This window comes from Lolium rigidum, chromosome 2 (assembly GCF_022539505.1).
Source record: "Lolium rigidum isolate FL_2022 chromosome 2, APGP_CSIRO_Lrig_0.1, whole genome shotgun sequence".
NCBI classification, from domain to species: Eukaryota; Viridiplantae; Streptophyta; class Magnoliopsida; order Poales; family Poaceae; genus Lolium; species Lolium rigidum.
The window spans coordinates 61,720,238-61,742,063 of NC_061509.1; the positions used below are offsets into that span (position 1 = coordinate 61,720,238).

At 43.3% G+C, this 21,826-nt stretch overlaps 2 protein-coding genes across 2 annotated transcripts; one reads left to right on the forward strand and one right to left on the reverse strand.

The window, feature by feature from the left end:
* Positions 1-11,002: 11,002 nt before the first annotated feature.
* On the forward strand, positions 11,003-16,902 carry LOC124691833 (glycosyltransferase BC10-like). The gene is made up of 10 exons (XM_047225108.1): positions 11,003-11,515; positions 11,630-11,728; positions 13,392-13,492; positions 13,575-13,646; positions 13,994-14,084; positions 15,131-15,211; positions 15,717-15,773; positions 15,860-15,982; positions 16,078-16,116; positions 16,391-16,902. Exons 1-10 carry the CDS (start codon positions 11,132-11,134, stop codon positions 16,517-16,519), a joined length of 1,176 nt encoding a protein of 391 aa, XP_047081064.1. The 5' UTR covers positions 11,003-11,131; the 3' UTR covers positions 16,520-16,902.
* A 482-nt stretch (positions 16,903-17,384) lies between these two features.
* LOC124686571 (putative clathrin assembly protein At5g57200) lies at positions 17,385-20,638 on the reverse strand. The gene is made up of 15 exons (XM_047220498.1): positions 20,555-20,638; positions 20,355-20,424; positions 20,162-20,259; positions 19,903-20,041; positions 19,699-19,826; positions 19,512-19,604; positions 19,376-19,426; positions 19,213-19,278; positions 19,055-19,120; positions 18,896-18,976; positions 18,693-18,764; positions 18,433-18,600; positions 18,266-18,347; positions 17,943-18,061; positions 17,385-17,819 (listed from the first exon to the last, which is right to left on the reverse strand). The coding sequence occupies exons 1-15, from the start codon at positions 20,633-20,635 to the stop codon at positions 17,385-17,387; spliced, it is 1,749 nt and encodes a 582-aa protein (XP_047076454.1). The 5' UTR covers positions 20,636-20,638.
* Positions 20,639-21,826: the final 1,188 nt, after the last annotated feature.

A 21,826-nucleotide genomic window follows, 5' to 3' on the forward strand; every position in this document is an offset into this window, starting at 1 on the left:
CTTTATGATTCACTTGTTTACTCATGTCATACACATTGTTTTGATCGCTGCATTCTCTACATATGCTTTACAAATAGTATGATCAAGATTATGATGGCATGTCACTCCGAAATTATCTTTGTTATCGTTTTACCTGCTCGGGACGAGCGAAACTAAGCTTGGGGATGCCGATACGTCTCCAACGTATCGATAATTTCTTGTGTTCCATGCCACATTATTGATGTTATCTACATGTTTTATGCACACTTTATGTCATATTCGTGCATTTTACGGAACTAACCTATTAACAAGATGCCGAAGTGCCGATTCTTTGTTTTCTGCTCGTTTTTGGTTTCAGAAATCCTAGTAAAGAAATATTCTCGGAATTGGACGAAATAAAAGCCCGGAGGCCTATTTTCTCACGAAGCTTCCGGAAGACCGAAGACGAAACGAAGTGGGGCCACAGGGGAGCCAAACCCTAGGGCGGCGCGGCCCCCCTTGGCCGCGCCGCCTGTCATCCGGGGCCCCTGTGCCCCCTCTCGACTTGCCCTTCCGCCTACTTAAAGCCTCCGTGACGAAACTTCCAGCATCGAGAGCCACGATACGGAAAACATTGCGAGACGCCGTCGCCGCCGATCCCATCTCGGGGGATCCTGGAGATCGCCTCCGGCACCCTGCCGGAGAGGGGAATCATCTCCCGGAGGACTCTACACCGCCATGGTCGCCTCCGGAGTGATGAGTGAGTAGTCTACCCCTGGACTATGGGTCCATAGCGGTAGCTAGATGGTTGTCTTCTCCCCATTGTGCTATCATTGTCGGATCTTGTGAGCTGCCTATCATGATCAAGATCATCTATATGTAATTCTATATGTTGCGTTTGTTGGGATCCGATGAATAGAGAATACTTGTTATGTTGATTATCAAAGTTATGTTTATGTGTTGTTTATGGTCTTGCATGCTCTCCGTTACTAGTAGATGCTCTGGCCAAGTAGATGCTTTTAACTCCAAGAGGGAGTACTTATGCTCGATAGTGGGTTCATGCTCGCATTGACACCCGGGACGAGTGACGGAAAGTTCTAAGGTTGTGTTGTCGTTGTTGCCACTAGGGATAAAACATTAGTGCTATGTTCAAGGATGTAGTCACTAGTTACATTACGCACCATACTTAATGCAATTGTCCGTTGTTTAGCAACTTAATATCTGGAGGGGTTCGGATGATAACCTCGAAGGTGGACTTTTTAGGCATAGATGCGGTTGGATGGCGGTCTATGTACTTTGTCGTAATGCCCAATTAAATCTCACTATACTCATCATGATATGTATGTGCATTGTCATGCTCTCTTTATTTGTCAATTGCCCAAGCCGTAATTTGTTCACCCAACATGCTCGTTCGTCTTATGGGAGAGACACCTCTAGTGAACTGTGGACCCCGGTCCAATTCTCTTTACTTGAAATACAATCTACTGCAATACTTGTTTTTACTGTTTTCTCTCGCAAACAATCATCTTCCACACAATACGGTTAATCCTTTGTTACGGCAAGCCGGTGAGATTGACAACCTCACTCGTTTCGTTGGGGCAAAGTACTTTGGTTGTGTTGTGCGGGTTCCACGTTGGCGCCGGAATCTACGGTGTTGCGCCGCACTACATCCCGCCGCCATCAACCTTCAACGTGCTTCTTGGCTCCTCCTGGTTCGATAAATCTTGGTTTCTTTCTGAGGGAAAACTTGCTGCTGTGCTCATCATACCTTCCTCTTGGGGTTGCCCAACGAACGTGTGAAATACACGCCATCAACCCCTAGTGGGTAATGATGACTAGTCTCTTTTATGTGGCTTTCTGGTGGTTTGATGTGACCTCAGTAGCATTAGCTACTGCTACTGGTTGCTCACCTTGATGGATAAAGTGGTGCTTTTGATTAAACGGAATGCTTCACAATAGGGTATCATGCATATGAATGCCACTGTGATTTGTTTTGTGAAGAAAACATTAACTCTGATGGTTTAAATAGGCTAGTGATGCTAGGTGGTGCATGTGGCTCTTGAGGTTATATGTCTAGTTCATCATTGGATATGCTCTATTTGCTTCATATCTTGCATATCAGCATCTACTGAATAGTATTAGCCCTTATTTGCTTCATATATTGCCAACATCACTTGGTCTATACCAAGTGATGATCAACCCTTTATGAGCTTCTGCTCCGTGCTGTGGTTTGAGCATGCATAAATATGGATTGGATCCTCTGGATCCTTTCCAGGTATTCATTATACCTTGCTCCAGCTCCTAGACAAAGTGTTATTTGGTTGTGATGGATTTCTTGAGCTTGTGGTTTAAGCTTGTCCTTCTCCTCCTTGCTCATGATGCTTTTCTTAGTCTAGTCCACCATTTTATATTTCTGTGGTTGTGTTGATTTGACTGGATTGGGGATGAGTAGCTCTGAGTTGTGATGAACAACTACTGTTGGTTCTTGCTGGTTCCCTGATGCTTTGTGTCGATGGCTGTGAGGCGAATGCTATATATATATATATATATATTGCATGTCTAGGTTTCACCCTTGCTTGACACCTCAAGCAATGAGTCACTAAGTGTGCTGTGGAGCATGCACAACTCCTGAAACTTGTCTCTTTGGTAGACAGGCGTGAGCATATCCTTGCGCTGGCCTGTTTTGGGCTTGGAACTTGTTCCCTGCCTAGTGTGATGCTTGATTGGTTGTCTATTGATCCCTGTGGATCAGCTCGACAAGGTGGCCTTTATCCTTACTATGATCATTTTATTTGATGCACAAGTGGCATTGCTACTTGGCATTCTATTTTGTCTATTACTTGTTTCTTTTTGCAGGAATTCAAATTTGGTACAAGGGTTGAGAAGACCAGAAGTGTCCTATGAAGTTTTAGACTAGAATCAAAGTTATCCCTTCGTAATTTTCATTTCTTTTTTATTTCTTGTTCATTTGAGAATACTTTTATTGTAATATTCTGGAATATTGTAAAGACAATGTATATGTGTTAAATTATCAATAAAGCTCAAAGTTTTCCTTATGAGCTTTATATAAATATGATTATTCAATTTTGGATTTGTGTTGTTTGAATTTGAGTTATGAAATATTATTTCTAATATATGATGGTTTCTTATATTCAATTATGATTTATGACTCACATTTGAATATCAATTCAAATTTAAATTCCTTCCAAAATCCTAGGTTCAAAAGAGATCATGTCGAAACTCATCGCACTCTCGTTACACTAAACCCTAGCTGCAACGAGAGAGAAACCTCGATCCCTCTTAGGGTTTATGCAATCGCGCGAAAATTTCCCCCGTTTTGCGATGCAATGCAAAATCCTTTTCTAAATCTATCCCGCGTTTGCCCTAAGTCCTAGGATGTTACACTTGCTGACATGGATATTTGTGGCAAAGTGAATTTACATCATTGAATTGTCATACTTTGTAGTTATTTGAATCCAATATCTTGGTAGTAACTGATTTAGGACTATCGCATTATGTTATTCGCTGGAGCACAATGCATATATAAATTTAGTCTCATATCAAACCGGGGTAAGCAATTGGATAAATTATCTGTTGGATTAGCCTAAAAATTGACAGCGGGAAGTATTAGAGCATTCAGCTTTTTCATTAATTCAGTTTGAATGTGGCCTTCATATTCCTGCTTTTCTGACTAGTTCTTCATGTAAAATCTTGTCCTACGTAGTTGATTTTGTTATTTTAGTTGAATAAGTATATACCAAAATATAAACAGCGACATGAAGAATGGAATTCTTAATTGTTTATATTATCCCTCAAAAACACATAAACAACATCTTACCCACTTATTTGCTTTCCCCGCAACATAGATTACAGGCTAAATACTTTAAGAGATCGTTTGGTATCATCATTTAGGCCTGGAATCCTGAAATTCATTTTGGAATTTCATAGGTGAGCTGTTTGGTTGCCACAGAATTGGCCCATCATTTTATTTAGAAAATCCAGCAAAATGACGCCATGTGTAAACATGATTCCGAGCTGAAACATATTATTCACGTTTCTCCATGAAAATCATTTACAAATTCAATATTGAATTCTACCGTCATTTACAATTCATGTGGCAACCAAACAAAATGTCCATTTCTGAAATTACAATGTAAATGAAATGAATACATGTATTCATTTCAAAATGCTACAATTGAAAGGAAAGCATAGCTTCCAAACGACTTCTAACTATGATCCTATTGTGAAGTTCTTGTGCGGAGCAACAGATTTTGATAGTGGGTATTTGTTGTTTACTATCGTGTAACATACTTAAAATTATTTGTAAACATTATGAAACTTAAATATAAAATATTAAACTAAATTATGTGTATTAGTCCGCATGTGCATTATTACTACTGGAGTAGTAATAGATACGTAGCACGGAGTGTACAGGACATGTTCTTCTCCCTTCCTATTTGGACCAGCAGGCTGTCATTTGACTAGATCCCAATAGTCCCATGTGAGCCAGCGTGCAAATGATTCTTTCACACAAGATAGCAGGATCCCTTTTGTTTTTTCTGTATCCAACATCGCCTCGGTCGCCCCTCTGCAGTCTACACATACGTTCCTACCTCTTCTGGTGGGATCAGATGTTCAGATGTTGTAGTTTTGTGTGCGGCGTGAGTGTGATAGCCAAAATCACCCTTTTGTTGCTTGCTCCCATTTGTCACATCATACACCCGATCCGCCGTAGCCATTCATCATCATGGTCACGTCTCACGTTAGTGATTCAACCATGAATTGGTACAGGGCAAGAAGGATAACATCGTTTTGATCTAGTCTCTAATTTAATTGACTTAATTTCGCCTAGAATCTAGATACATGTAAATCTAGATAAAACTATATCAACTATTTAAAACAGCTACTGTCATGTTGTAATTGAACAAAATCTAAAATGCTCCTAGCTCGTTAAAAGTATATATAATTCAATGCCCAGTCACTAAGAGCCACCAGACTCGAAACGTCCTTTTAAATTTTAAAAAGGTCAGCGCTCACACCAAGTTCTGTTTCTCATCTTGCAAGAGAAATTTTACTCTACAAAATCTACTAGCATGTTCAATATACTTGACTCCTGAGTTGCATCAATTAATTTGAGCCACAATGAGTATTTATATTCACTAATTTGTACAATTTTCAAGCCTCTTAACGCTGCCTCTTAGGCTGGTCATAGTGGTAAGTATCATGTAGTAGTATCATGCATATGATATTTGTGTATGATACTATCTCTATAGTGGGTAGTATCATAGAGTAGTATCATAGCCATGCTATATTTATTGTTTTTTAGAATCTCAATGCAAATTTGTGTACAAGATTTGTTTGATATTAAATTTTCTTGTGATATGTGCTATGATACAGTATCCACCTATGTTACTCTAATCCTCTCTCTCCTCCTTAATTAGCTGCCACATCATCATTTTTGTGGGACCAATATGCATGATACTAGCTATGATACTAGCACTATGGCCAGCCTTAGCGTATGTTACTACAATCCTAATTTGTAAATAGACTTTTTTTTTGCAGACCTAAGATGCGGCCCCAAGATAGAGCACTGGAAATTTTCTAAAGGCCCGTGAAAGAATTACGACATCAATACACCTTGTAAGATTCACTAATGCAATGAGCACTTTGTGTCCAATGCAATGAAGAAAAGTCCTCGTACAATCGGGTTTATCAAGCATCGATCAAAACTCGCAAGATTCAAACATCAAAGCACATTCTAGTCTATGCGTCGAAAAGGAGTAATTGGGACACTACGAGCTGGAGTTGGATTGGAACTAATACTAGGGTAAGCAGAGAAGTTGAAGATACACTTCATATAGAGCTAGTCACCAGGGTCCTCCCTCCTCCTCCCCTGCCTCGCCGTTGACAGGGGGCATCGCCTGGCGGTGCCCGGGTGCTGCTGCTGGCAGGGCGACTTCTCCCCTCCTCGCGGTGATGACGACGCAGGTGACATCGGCCCTTGGGGATGTGACGCTAAGAAGGGGCCATGGCGGCGCGACCGCTCTGCGGCAGCGTGATGGCTCTGCGGTCTAGGCGTGCTCGGGGCAGCGATGGCTCCCTTGGGAGCTTAAGCAGTGGTGGGCGATGCGATCTCTGAAGGAGGCGGGAGCCATGTTACAAGGGTGGTCGTCCATGGTGGCATGGCGGGCTGGCAGCGGTGCAGCTCCTTTGAGGAGGATTTCCAGGGAGTTAAACGGGGAGCGTGACCATGTACGCATGCCTCGCGCTTGGGCCGAGGCAGGGGCCCCGAGCCCAAAGGCCTTCGTCCCTAGATCTGGTGGTTCCGACAGCCATGGGGGTTGTAACTTGTAGGTCATCATCCTGGTCATCTCTAGGGGCGTGGTGCAGTTGCTAGGTGTCGCGTGCTCGCAGGTCCGAGGTCCTCGTGGTGGTGGTTCTCGTTTTCCCTCAGTTTTGTGGTGCGTAGAGTTTGGACGCCGGGGCGATATCCCTGATGGGGTTGGGGTCATGTTAGTTGGCAGAGCGTACCGGTAACTCATGTGCTAGTTGGAGACCACAACCATGGGGACGACGTGGTGGCTGGTGAGAAGCGTGCGGTGGCGGCGGTTCGACTGTCATTTGGCGGTTGATACCCTATGTAGAAGGAGTGAAGACTATGCCGAGGGGAACCCTTGCCCGTTTGGGCCATGGCCGTGACGTCCGTGGACGCCGTCCTCTTCCTGATGGCGTCATTGGGGCTTCTCCCGGTCCTTCTACATTCTCCGGGTGAAAACCCAAGATCCTCGGATCGAGCGGTGGCGGCACCCCGGTATCGTTCTCGTCTTGAAGACACCGTCTTGGAGCTCACGGCTGGTAGCTCTTCGTCGGTGGTGTGGCGGAGTGGTGATGTTTCTGGGTTGGCTCTGCATTCTGCCAATCTTGGCAAGGCTTGCTTTTTGCTACCCTGGTTCTACAACGCCGGTTGTGAAAAGTGATGGTTTTCTTGGTGGTGGTCGGTTTTTGGTGATGCTTCCTACGACGGTCGAATGGAGTGTTTCTTGGCTCGCCCGCGTTAGGTGAGCACCTCCCAACAACGTAGCTCGTCCAACATTTGCTCTGTTTTCTGCGTAGTCTTCGTAATAGTCGTGTTGTTTTGCGTTTCCGTTTATAGTCTTGTCGGTAGGCTTATGTTTCTGTGTGCAATTGTATCTTACAAGCTAGTTTCAGCGTCATAGATCTTCTTCACCGTTGAGGGCGTTATTAATTTAGCATCAGACCATTGTCTATTATCTAAAAACATAGATTTTGGCACAAACTACATAGATTAAAAAGGCGACATCGAGGTGAAAAAACCCTAACCGAAACTTCCTCCCTGACCTCCCCCTCCCTCGCTGCTGCCGGTGGGCGTCGCCAGGCTTGCCCCGCGCGATTGACAGCGACGGCGAGGTCCCCTCCTCGTGTTCTGTTCACAGCCCGAGCTCGTAACCCCCTAGGTGCAGGTAGGTGGTCCAGCGCGGTGGCAGCTCCGATGGTGGCGGCTCGGCCTGGTAAGGTGCTTCGGCGGGCTGCTCCTGCGGGCAGGATACGGGAGGGACACTAGGTGGCACCCTCTTCCCGATCGTCTTGGGTTCTTGGGTTAAGGAAGGGGCCCAGGCCCAGGGAGCCCATCTCGTTCCCTCCCCTGATCTGACGTTGTCGGCGGCCATGGGGGCTACTTGTCGTCAATCTAGTGGGAGGTCCAGTTTTAGCGTTGGTGGCAACCGCGGTGATTGCAGTGCACCAAGATGGAGGGGTCCATGGGACCTGCATGGTGGTGTGGATGTTGAAGCCATCGAGGTCGTGTTTGTTCGGCCCGGGTCCCTTACTGCCTTGGTGGTCTGCATTTTTCTGGTCGGTTAGGCGGCGCATGGAGTTTGGAAGCTGGGGCGGCATCCGTGTGATGGGTGTATTTTTAGCATGTTTTTACACCGTTGTTTCATTAAGATGTGATTGAGTAGCAATAGGATTTTTGTATTTCACCGCGCTACCGCGCCCTTTTATGCTTGTCTACGCAGGATCTCGAAGTAATAAGGCAATGATGAAATATCAATAAAAACTATCATTTTATAGTATTTTGATATGATAAAAATCATTTTAGCACTTAATTATGCACCTAGGCGAAAGGAGGATGCGAGGACAACTTGCAGTAGGTTTAGCGGGCATCGGTACGGGGGGAACCCGCTGGCCTGTACCATCCGCCCGTACGGTGTGTCAGGAGCACTGCCTCTTCAAATACTTTCATCTCGCGCAGACGACACAGAGATCTGAGACACACAACTCCGCAAAACAGAGAAACACCTCCCCAGATCAGATCTAGAGAAGGAACTTTGGAGAAGACAACATTCGGGCTGCTACGTGGATCCTCGGAGGACAAGGCATCATCCCCTTCTCATCATCATCAACCGCTACATCACCAATACCATTCACCTCCAACCATAGTTGTAATCTTGATTGCTATTGTGGATTTGTGTTCGAATTCATTCCATTCCTTTCACCCCCTCCATAAGATTATGATGATGTTCTTGATTGCTTCCATGTGTGAGTAGATATTTTAGTTCTTGGGGAGATGGAGAAACCCTAACATGGATATGAGATGAATCTAAGATGATTTATGGTTGTAAGTATTAATGTGTGTTAGTTCTCTTTCTTGATATTACGTTTTGTGCACCATGTAATATTTACCTTATGGTCTCGAGAGGGAACTACCTTATGAAGTGTACTAAAGTGAACGACGAGAAGTGACATTACCGTATCGGCACTTTAACACATGGATGAGGGGGATAAAGATGGACTCACTAAGCTCATATCGATAACCACGGGGTAAAACCCTTAATAGCAATAGTCAATATGTGGCTTGAAAAAGACTAGCTGATGTGGTTATTTTAGAGATGCGATGACCAATGGTTTTCTGGGCGCATCTTATTACGGATCTCTCCCACACACAATATGATTAAAATTATATTTTATCTTGATGAACATGAATCCTAATGCTAGAGGTGGATCCAATCATCCCTGAGAACACTTTGTCTTATTAAGTTTAAAACCATTTCTTATAACGCTTTTTGTTTCTTTATTTACTTTATTACAACCAATTACAACCATCCCCTTAAAACATTTCGAGATCAGAAAACAATTTACATGTAATGTTTTATAGGTAGTAGCAAGTGGCATTAAGATCCTAACTAGTAGCTCCTCGTGGTTCGATACTCTTATTTCGAAACTAGCTACAATTAATCTGTGTTCTTACAGTTATCACCCTGAAAGGTGGGGCTCATGTTGGTTGGGGACGAGCCAATGGCTCCGGTGCTAGCCGGTGCCACGGTCGTGAGGGCGGCGTGGCGTTTAGCGAGCAGTGTGGGTGTCGTCTCGGTGGCGGCATGTTCCCTGTGTTGGAGGTGGAGAGGTCATGTCGAGGGGAAATCCTCTCGCCCAATCCATGTGCCGCGATGACGGCATATGTGGACATTGTTCCCTTCTTGAAGGCCTCGATGTGGTTCTCTTGGTCCTCCTTCATGCTCCAGGTGAAAACCTAAGATCCTCGGATCGGGCGGTGGCGGCATCTTGCGTCGTGGTTTTATTAAAGACATCGTCTTTGGAGCTCACACGGTGCGGCTCTCCTATTGTTGTGTGGCGGAGGTGTGGTGCTTCTTTGGATGGCATTGTCCCTTCATTTGACAATCTTTGACAAAGTTTGCTTTTTTAATAGTTCGTGCTTTCGATTGTAGCTTTTTTAATAGTTTGTGTGGGTTTGTTGTTCGATTTAGTAAGATAGATTTTTTATGGAGATCTAGTAAGAGCACCTTATATCTTTTCAATGTTGAAAGCGTTATTAATTCAACATTGAAGCCTTTGGCCTTTTATTAAAAACACTGTTTCGTTTCCCATTTCCGAGCCTGCAGGCGGAACACAGGAAGCAACAAAAACCGGGCGGGTCATAACAAATGATTAACGCCACTTGGCCATTAATGAATCCCCATTTTGTTTCACACAAGTCCCCTCGTCCCCTTCCTCCCCACTTCCACCACCTCGTCGCCCACCACCACCTCCGCCACCGCGCCGCGCGAGCCCTAGCTCCGATTTCGCCGGAGCCAGGGCCCAGATCCCGCGCCGCCCGCTCCGCGACGAGACGCGCCCCTGTTTCCTGGGCACGGCGCTCCCTCCTCGCGCTCCGCCTCGCGGGTAAGTTCTCCTCCCGCCCTTTCGAGCTCGGTCCCGCGCTCCTGCTCTGCTCGGTTTCCTACCATTTCGGCGGGTTGGCCCGGGAATGAGCACGCCCTGCCGCGAGCGTTCCGACGCTTTCCCGTGCTGTTTCGGGTTGCGGGGTCCTGTTTCTGCGTGGGTTTTTGTCAGGTGATTTGGGCGTTCGTGTTGCGCATGATTTGGCGCGGGGTACTGCGTTTTTTTTTCAGATGACGATCGGATTTAGATTGGTAATGTGGTGCAGATTTAGGATGGGATCATGGGATTTGGGTATTTGGCTACGAGTTGACTTTAGGGAGCAGCCGTTTTTGACTATTCCACATGTTTCGTTTTGAACACGGGGATCGCCATCTCGTGCTATTGTTGTTTCAATCGTCTAGACAATGCCACTGATTTGCAATGTTTGTTTGAAACCTCGAACTACTCCAAACTGCATTACTAGTCACAAGCAAAGCAAGTGTTCCTCAAAAAAGAAAAAACCAAAGCAATTAGGGAAATTTTTGTACTGTTTTTTTTCGATATGGGAGCATCGCTCCGGCCTCTGCATCAATATATGCACACAGTCATGTCTTTTATTAAAATAACGTAGTTCAAAAAAGTGTACTTATTAGGAAAATTTTTGTACTGTGGCAGATGTTTCGTTAAAAAAAATAAGTAGCACATAGAATGACCTATAAAAAGTTCAGGACGATTCGGCTGTTGCGTGCGTCTTGCTGAATTCCCTTCGTACATGACATATGGCGTCAGCAGCCGTTGTTGTTTGTTTCTAGTATAGGAATGTAGTTCATGGATTAATCCTGTGGAACCTTGTGCTATTGCAGATAGGTGGCAGCATTGGGGACATAGTGCTATTCACTCTGTCTGATAACGTGGCATGCAGTTTTGGCGTTCTGAAGTGTACGCAGAGGGTATGCTACGAATGTTCTGCTCTTGATTTAGCAATGGCAAGGAGATGAAAGCATCGCGAGTGTGGCGGCGGGGCAGCAAGGACATGACAGCCATGCCACCTCCACGCCACCGAGGCGCTGCCAAGAAGCCCATGTGGATAATTGTGCTACTGTCAATTGTTATTGTTTCCTTGATTGGGGCCTACGTGTATCCTCCACGGCGCTACTCCGCCTGTTACTTCTTTGCTTCAAGTGTTTGCACCCCATTTAAGGATTGGCTCCCTGCTGTGACTCTGCGGGAGCCGACCGATGAAGAGATTGCTTCGGCTGTGGTTATCAGGGATCTGCTATCAATGCCTATGCCCATGTCAAAGAATCCAAAGATCGCTTTTATGTTCTTGACACCTGATTCATTGCCCTTTGAGAGATTGTGGGAGAAGTTCTTACAGGTTCACTCATCATCTGTCTTTTTAAACGACTATAGAGTTTTTATTATATCTGCATGTAGCGACATCTTAATGTTGAATGAGACATGATTTTTTTTCTTGAACTTGTCTACACAGAACCAGGAGGGACGATATTCGATTTATATCCATGCATCGCGTGAAAAACCTGTGCATAATAGCTCTCTGTTTTTGAACCGTGAAATTCGTAGTGAAAAGGTACTAACTCCCACTCCTGCTTTGTATGCTTCTTTTCTTCGTTTATCTTAACCTCAGCATTTAATCAGGCGACTGAATCCAAATAAGGAAGAATAGATGATCAAACTTTAAGAGATTATGGGGTTGTTGGGCAAGAAGAAAACCATGTGTTGCTTGTGTTTTCACTGTATTCTTCATTGCATATGCAAAACTGCCAAAACAGTAATAAATATAGATCACAGTGTGGTTAGAAATATGCACAAGGGCCTTAGGGTGCCATTGGATTGAGCGTGGATACGGTGACAAAGCCACACTGATGAAAATCTCTAGATTAGATTGTACGAGATGTTAATAAATTGTCTATTTAAAAATGGCGAATGATCATCTAAACCTAAACCACACTAATGGAAGATAACCAGAAGAAGTGAGCCTATCTCACTTGGTTAGGGGAGTGGTTGTACGACCCAGCCACCAAGGTCAAGTCCTCACGATGACACGAACATGAATCTGGGTTCTTATCATTTCAAAACAAAACTGATGTAGGGGCCTCCCCTGCTGCATTTTCTTTCAAAGAGATGAAGGATAATCGGATTGCTCATTCAAATATTTGAACGGAGATAACTATATGTTGTTCATCTTACGAGATACGCAGGCCTCATAATCTGACCACAAACCATGATATGGCTCTATATAATAAAATATTTATGATGTTTCTACTGTTGAGAGTTTGTCACCTTGGCAAAAAATCTCTAACCAAAAAGAACTAACTCACCAAAATATTGCTAAGCTCCCTCTAACAAATGAATTTAACCACTTCATAAAACCTCCAACAAACGACTAGGCATGGCTGTGTAGGTGTGAGGCTGTAGGTCGAGCTATGATGCCTATTTTGGCTAAACTCGAATGAGCACGACAACACAACTGAGGTGTAAAGGCAGGCTGACTCATTGACAGTGGTTTAACATTATCAGTTATGTAGATATTTTTCGTAGCGAAGCATGAGTATTTAGCTAGTGTATCAAAATATAACATATGGTATTGTACTATCATGAAGATTGGATGTTAGAATGCACTGAAATAGAAAATATTAATGTCCAGAGGTAAACTGAGTAAATGAGCTATTTTTAGAATTTATTAGTTATTACAGTTGACATAGGGAGATCTGGAAGCAACTGGATCAGTCATGCATGTGACATGAGCTTTTTGTCTGGCTGTAATGCATCTGAAACATTTTTTTGTCTGGGGTAACTTTCTGTGTTTTATATGGGAGAAGTACTTTTCAGCAAAGAACTATGTCCTGCCTTCTAGAATTTCACAGCAATGAGTGTTTCCTGTCATTTTTGTGGAGCAACATGTCGCATTAGTCTCTCCATTCCGAGATATAAGCCGTATATTTTTTGTGGAAAATTCCATAATATAGAGTGTATTGCAGTTTACCCACTTCCCTGGACAATTTTTTTAGGGATTAGTTTACGTTTCCGTTTCTTATGCAAAGTCCTCTATTTTCGCACGTCAATTGTCCACGGATAATCCCGCCCAAACCTGTGTAATTTCCCCTCCATGTTTGTTCTTTAATTTTTGTGCCAAAAACCATATGGCTTATATCTAGGAACGGAGGGAGTATTAGTTTAATCTAGATGTTTGTCGTTACAAAACTAAACATTGTTATATCCTTGGAATGCAGGTAGTATGGGGGAGGGTTTCAATGGTTGATGCAGAGAAGAGGCTGTTGGCAAATGCATTGCAAGATATTGATAATCAGTTCTTTGTCTTGCTTTCTGACAGGTTTTGAATGATTCTTCTTGCAAAAGTTTTCCTTTGACAATTTCCTTTCAGTACGTTAATATCCCTTTTCTTTGTATGACAGCTGCATTCCACTACATACATTTGATCACATCTACAATTATCTGATGAGAGCAAATGTTAGCTTCGTTGATAGGTCAGACCGTAAGAGCTCTGTGTTGATGATAATACCTATACCTCTACAGTTTAATTTTGCTTCTTATTCTCTAGGTAGAAACAGTTGGAGATATGGAAATTGGGAATAACTCCAGCGTGCACATTTTATCTCACCATCAGTTTTCACTTGTATTTCTTATATCAAAGGAGCACAAAACACACATGACATAAAAAAGACAGTCTAGAATACAAGCTATGACTTCCTATTTAAAAGAATTTAGCATGGGGATATGTTCGCTGCCCATTTAATTTGACAGAGTAAAACGTGTCCTAGTCTTCAGCTCTTTAGCGTTGTGTTGATTGTTTATCCATACTCCATGTTGTCAGCTACCTGGATCCTGGTGTTCATGGAACTGGAAGGTATTTTATAGAAATGTTCCCTGAAATAGAACGAAGGGACTTCAGGAAGGGTCACCAGGTACATGTTTCGTTGTACTACTAATCGACTACCTTACTTTAGAATATTTACTGTTCCAAAGTACATTCTTTCTTTCCTTTTGGTGAAATGAAGTTCATTGATTTATGCGCACTCGTATACTCATAATGTGTTTCATCTAAATAATTACCTGGTATCATAAATGAGCAATTCCGTATCACACCCTCAACTCTTCACTCTCCAACTATTGAAACTGTCCAACTTTGAGTCTTTCCCCTAGGCTGGTTCTTCATGAGTGGACTTTGCCATGTTATCAACTGCATCAGGCTTATCTTGTATCCCAGCAGGCAACTCTATATTGAGTGGAATCCTAAGGAGAAGAATGATAATGTGGATGTTTGTATCGATCTTGACATCACCACCATGTCATAGGAACATGTAAACAGATGTCACATCAACCAGAACTATGGTGTTTAGTGAGAGGAGGATGTTTTGAGTTTTGACCAGTCGAGTGTTTAGGTTGTGAACTTTATGGATTTGTAGTTGAGGGTGTTTTTTGGAATTTAGGAGAAGCTAGTCCAATCTAGTGGGTTTCTAGTCGAGGGAGTGAGATTGTACAATCTTTGCCTTCTCCAATTAGTTTTACCTATAACTTGATCAAGATTACATAGCTCCTGAAAACATGCATCAAATTTTGTATGTGAGTGGAAACATGATCAATCGATCGACCGTGGATCAAAATCTACCCTTATTCCACTGGTGGGCGGTGACCATACTCATGCGTACGCGACGAGATTATTGCTCAACTTTCTATTTGCCTCCTCCAGCTTCTCTTCATATAAAAGGATTGAGAAAGAAAAGCTTAAGCCAAATCTGCAGAACATGTCAAGCTCTAGCTAACCTTTTAAAATAAACCAAATGCATTTACTATCCTAACTTTAGTTTCAAGGTGACTTAGAGATCGAGGCACCGGCTGTCCTTATCCTTCCTGTGATGGGTATATGGTGGCCCCACGTGACTGTTGGTAGTAGGAATCAACTGCTTGCATTTCTTCATGCTTTGCTGAGTAACTTTTGTGCTTCATGTAGTGGTTTGCTGTAACAAGAAGGCATGCTATACTGATTATGGCAGACACTCTTTACTACAGAAAGTTCAAGCTATATTGCAAGGTATCTTTCCCTCATTTGGTAGTTCTTCTTTGAAAGAAACTAGATGCCAGTTATGCAATTGCTTGTTACATGCATATAGTGATAACTGATAGCTCTTTTTCTATGAGAACATATGTAGGTTTCGTAAAGTACAGTTGGTAACAATGCTATGAGTCTAGTTTAGGTTAAAACCTCAAGGTGGATAAATGAAATGACCTGAAACTGGGAGAAGACTTGTGCCACAGTGCCACTTAGTTTTGACTGGTTCGGCTAAAAAACCGCAGGAAATCATGGGGTTACTGGTTAAAACGAATGCTCACAAACCTTCAGAGAAGTGCCTTCTGTTCCATGTTTTGTGAACTGTATAAAATCAGGCACAAATGATCACATGCACTGCCTTTTTTTTCCATGCTATATATTAGCTTTTTCTAGAACAAGTGCTCTTGTATTTCACCTTGTTAGAATGCCTTTCTTTAGAAGTTGATTCTAGATAAGCCATGTTTTTTTTTGCTTTTGTATTCTGCAGCCAGCAGTGGGACGGAACTGTATTGCTGATGAGCATTACTTGCCAACCTTGTTCAATGTCAGTAACAAATCATTTTAACCGATACCTTGCTTTCTTTTTGTGCTGGTCGTTTGCTTTTTTTTTACTTCCACATTATTGTTCAGATAGTAGATCCTGGTGGAATCTCTAATTGGTCAGTGACACATGTTGACTGGTCTGAGGGTAAATGGCATCCTAGGTCCTATAGAGCGGCGGATATTACCTATGCACTCCTAAAGAACTTAACGGTATGCTTTTATCTTGGAAAATGAGAATAAATTGTTGCGAGTTAACATGTCCTCTAAATGTTGTACACTGACTCGTTTACTTCATTGTTCTGCAGTCTTTCAATGAGAATGTGCACATTGCAAGCGATGATGCTGTAAGTATAAGATATGGTGTTTCTATTAGTAGGAATTGGTGTTGAAAAACTGAAGATATTTTTTTGTTTTGAATGTTTGCATTTATGTGTTTGGGAACATATCTTGCATGTGATCACTATTAATGGATGGAATGTTTAGATATTGAGACCATGTCGTCAGATCGCATTCAGAAGATTTTTCATTTCAGTAGTTCAGCATAATTTCAAGTTGCATATAGCTGTGGTGTAGCATTGATGTGAAAGGATCTGACATGTTTCTGTGTCTCTATTGCAGAAAACTGTGACATCGACCCCATGTATATTGGACGGAACAAAGAGACCGTGCTTCCTTTTTGCAAGAAAATTTTACCCAGATACTCTCAACAATCTACTGGAGCTATTTTCCAGTGACACATCTGCTTGAATTATACACAATTCTTTGCCATTGGCCTAGGATTTCCCTAGGATTTTTTTTTTGTATGTAAATTGTGAAATTGATACTTAGCTTCTTAACACAGATACAGGGCCAGAGACATGTCGTTGCTGCAATAATAGCGACGCCCTGTCATTCTGGGACCCTAGGTAGGGCTGAGGTGATAGTGCCCACATTGTAATCCACTGTGCAATTTATATGTTTCTATTAGCTACCCGTTTCACCTTTTCTCTCATTCTTGTGTCTCTTCCTTTTCCCTTTTTAGTTTCCTAGCTCCCATCTCTTGAGGAACAGGGGTTTTGTCAAGTTGAGCAGTTACTATACCAACTCCTTTTTGTATAAAGATTATGAAATGAGAACCACCTTATAGTTTATCTTGCTTAGTTTTGCCGACATGTTTACATTTCTGATCAGCACCTTTCTTTGTACTCTTATCGCAGAAGTGTTGATCCTTAAATAACGTATGCAGTAATTTAGGCTTATGGTGAGTTAAAGTGACATTTGTGCAATTCCTTACCTGTATGATAGCAATGTTTCATTATTCACCAAACTATTTGTTCCTGCATAAAATATATCTAGAGTACTTAGTACACCTTCCGTCCGCAAATAAGTGACTCACATTTGCGTGTTTTAGTATGTAGATACAGGTGAATCTAAACAAATCTGAGTCACTAGGGAATATAACAAAATGATGTGTTAGTAGTCATGTTAGCTCCGAATGTGGATATTGCAAAGGTCACCGGTGTATGTACATCAATCTTAATTCCACGGAATTAATGTTGTACAGGTTGCTCTACTCGAGTGAGAAGGGGAGTACCCATCTATATTGACTGACATCAGAAACAGACCAGGAAATTCAGAGCAAACTTGAATTGCCTTGTTTTGGAGAAGCCAATGTTACAAGGTCACTGAAAGGATCACCAAAGGGATTGTAAGCTCCGGACGAGTGCGCGGAAGACATAGGCTGCTGCTGGAAATATTGGTGCTGATGCTGCTGAGCCTGGAAATACTGGTGCTGATGATACTGAGCCTGGAAATACTGCTCCTGTAGTTGAGGCTGGTAATATTGCTGCTGATGTTGCTGAGCCTGGAAGTAGTGCTGCTGCTGAGTCACCATTGCCAGCTGGACGTTGGATGGTGGCGTGAAGCTATTGGACATGGCGAAAGGGTCATTGGTTTCGAACGGGTTGGCTTGTCCAGAGCTGCCGTGGTAGGTCATGCTGGCTATCTGCTGCCTCCTCGCCTCATCTTCGTAGAGGCTGTCGAGTAGCAACTTGTCAAATCCCCCAGCCTGTTAATGGGATGTAAAATGTGCAAGTGATTCAGATCAGTTTTCGAACCATGGACACTGTCTTATGAGTTCTGACTTTTAACCTATCCGAAACTAGCTAACCAGTAAGGGTAATATACTGACCAATTTGGTCTCAATTGGTTGGCTGGTGAGGTTGCTTGGAGCAGTGACGAGGGCCAGCTCCCACCCAGATGTGCTGCCAGAAAACAAGTCTAGACAAGTTGGCGCGTTGTTTTGATCACCTACAAGTAACCAAAACATCTGATGACACTTCTGTCTTGGTAGAACATTTCAGAGCAACAGTGCAAAGTAAGTTCATTGGACATCTTTATCAGAAAAAAGTTCATTGGACATTAGGTGATCAATGGTTTGGCAATCATGGCAGAATGAATTATGGTACTATTTGAGAGAGCTTGACAACAGAGGTTTACGGCTATCTTCTCTACCTGGTGCCACAATAGCAAGTGCAAGCGCATTGTGTTCTTCGAGGTCCATGACCAAGGGATTCACCTCTTCATCCAGGTTGATCTGCATAGATCATACAAGCAAGAAAGGACAGATTGAGAGGAGATGAACAGAAATGGGCCAGATAAAAGCTCATAGAGAAGACTACGAGTAAATCTCCAGTAGTTTGCAGTGGCTGCAATTGTTGTTGTTCAGGCTCAGGCTCAGGTTCCTGTTCAGGCTCTACGGGCTCTTCTTTCTGCTCTTCCACCAGCTTTTCGGGTTCCTTTGGAGCTTCTTCTTCATTGTAGGTTAGCAGCTTCCTCTCCCCACTCTCCTGCATTGGCAACAGGAATATTTACCAGCCAGAATATGGCAAGAGAACCGCTGTGGCACTAGCACTTCTCTGTAAAACAGGACTGCACTCACAATACTCTTGACTGAGGGACGTGGCGCTTCTCTGATGTACTCCTCCATTGTTGCAAGAAATGATGGGGGTGGCTGTAGAGCATTGCACGATGGAAAGCACATTAAAACACCATGATCATGAGATGCAACAGTCAGTTTGTTTACCCTTCCACCGTCGCATGATCAAGATGACCAGAGGTGCAGCAGGCTATTGTGGAACAGACCTGTCTGAGGGTAGGAAACTGGAACGCCCTGGCAAGCTCAAGATCTTTGCAGAAGTCGTAAAAATCGGCAAGATTTTCTGCCTGTGGATTAAATAAGCTGCTAAGCTTGAGCTCAAAGCAGTACCAGGGTACACAAAAGGTAAAAAGATGTTGACAAACCTGCATGCCGGCTCTTTTATAGATAGCAAGAGCCTTGATAGCATCATACTTTGGCATGTCAAAGAACTGCATCAGATCAAAGGGATCCAGAAATCCATGGTTAGCACTATTTGCAATGTTAAGTCAAGTATTAGAATGCCATGAAAAGGTCACTTTACCATATCAACAAGATTGATGATTCCATCATTGATTGCACAGTATATCTTGAAACTCTCCTTCAAAGCCTAACACACGCAAAACACCACCATAACATATATAACACCAAATAGTTCTTGGATAATGAAAACAATCGTCTGTAAAAAAAAAAGGTTTGCAGGTTACCAAGGCTAATGCATACTGAATAAGGTAATTTGAGCACGCTGCACCTTCAGGCTGCAATGGTGAAAATATGAATTCAGCTAGTAAATAATCCATAAAAATTATAGGATCTAAGTAGCAGAACATGGGAGTTCCAAACCTGGCAGCCCATAAGCCTGAAAAGCAGCTGCTGCAATGCAGGCAAATGCTCCATAAGATCAAGGCAAGGCAGTGTCCGGGTTCTACTATGTGCCTGCATTTGTGAGGTGGATAATATTTTAATCAGTCGGCGCAATGCAAGGAAACAAAATTAGCCATGGCATTGCCGGAAAAGACCTAATTCCCACCTTGGTAGAACACTGGGAAGATTTCGTGAGACGCTCCGTTTCGATGTCGTATTTCAGAACCCTAAAGCACTCGAGCCGTTCCTCCAGGAAAAGCGCGTAGGTGCGAACCCATGCAGAGCAATCCCAAGCTGCCAAAGATGACACAAAATCTTTTTACGTGTCCTTGGAAAAACAAATTGTTGAGTAGGATGCAAGGAACCAAACCCAATGGGCTCGAGTCATCCTTGAAGTTCGCCATGTGCAAGATGTTTCCTCTGTATGAGTAGGCCATGAACTCCTCTTTGAACGTAGGATCGCCTTCTCGCAGAAGCCTGTGTATCACTATCAATGTCTTCAAAGCGACCTAACATGAGATGCCATGAACCGATGCAGTTACTGAAAAGAAGGCTGGAAATGGCATTCTTCTAGACATGAGAATGGGAGATAAAGGAATCGACAGGAGGCCAAGAGGAAGAGCACCCACTGTCCAATTCTTGGTCTTGGACAGCCTCCTCGACAAGGTGTATATGCAGTACGCGACGTCGGCTCGAGGGCGGTTCACCGAGGTTGCGTAGAATATTTCTGCATGGTAAGGCGAAATTACAAGATTACAGAAAATGAAACTGATGACCTTTTTCTTCCTTAGCTAGGCGATGGAGAGGAAACGGATTGCTGACTTCTGACGTGCCGTTCCTTGGGAGGGCATTCTACGTGGTTGGTCGCCTTCACAATCGCAATATCCAAATCCTGCCATTCCCAAAAATGATCATCCGCGAGCTAGTTTAGCCACAAATTCATCCATCCAAAATTGCGATTTGGGAGCTAATCACGCAAGAACAGGGAACCATCGCCATCTCCGGCGCATGCGTGCATTCACCTTGAAGTCGCTGTTGACCTTGGCGAGGCCGACCCTGGTGGAGTCCTTGAGGGCGCCGTAGGCCTTGCGCCACGACCCCATCAGGCTCCCCCTGATCACCCCGGCCCGCGCCTCGCTGCCTCTCTCTGTGCTCAATCGCCGGACGATGGCAATGGCCACCTACCCTAGCTGGCGGGCGCTGCTCGACCCCCTCGCGCTAATTTTAGCAAGCTAGCTCCATCGGTGGCGGTGCGGGAGCTAGCCCGCTGGCGTCCGTTCGTCCCTACGGCCACGTGGTTGCGAACTTGAGCACCATGGCAGGGAAGGAGAGGGGGAACTGTGGGTGGTGTTCGCAATTTCGCATGTGCACAGTTACCGCGAAGCTCTGCCCAGGGAGGACGACAAGGATGAATGAAGAAGCGCGCTCTCTTTGAACATTTTTTTTTGGAAAAGTTCCACTGATATAGATAATTATTTATAAATGGTTATAAAAATTACAAATAAATCCTTAGACCCCCTAGCAAGACTGTTGATACTGGCGCGAGCAGAAAGCGCGTCGCCATCCTCGCCCGTAGTAGATAAACAAGAAGCCATCGTGCCAAGGCCCTATAATACCACCACACAAGAGCAAAAACAATTGCTAAAGATGAGTGTAATATATTGGAATTGGAAGAACCTGGCAATAAACCTTCTTGTAATTTTTATTACTTTTTGATCATTTGTACTACTATGGATGACTATTAATAGATTGGTGGATTTTTTTATATAAAAAAGGAAAACCGACTAGATCACGGGAATCCGTGGGACACAACTTCATGCGCATTCCACAAACACTAGACGTATAGCACGAGGATAGGATGAGGATGATCTTATTCTGATTTCAAGATGTAGTTTTCACATCAACATCTCGGAGAAGACACTGAAAAACGAACTAAACAAATAAGGGGACTCCGCATCAGCAAGGGGCCGTGGTTCGCCACGCCTCCAAGGCATCAAGGCCACCGGAGGCAGAGCGTACCGATAGAATCACCGGCAAAGATGACATAACCCTAGATGAGTTTTTATGATCGCATGTCTCTCTCCTTGCCCTATTTGACCACCTTCTTTTTGACAATCAACACATGATATTTATAGGAGTGAATAGTACACGGTAAACATGTGGTGTCTTTAAAAATTACAAAATAAATTCCAAAAGAGAAAATCATCGAGATCTTTAAACTATTTCTTCTTTCATGACACAATCTTGTATTATTCTGAAGTCAGTCGTAAAAAAAGACATACATACCAAATCAC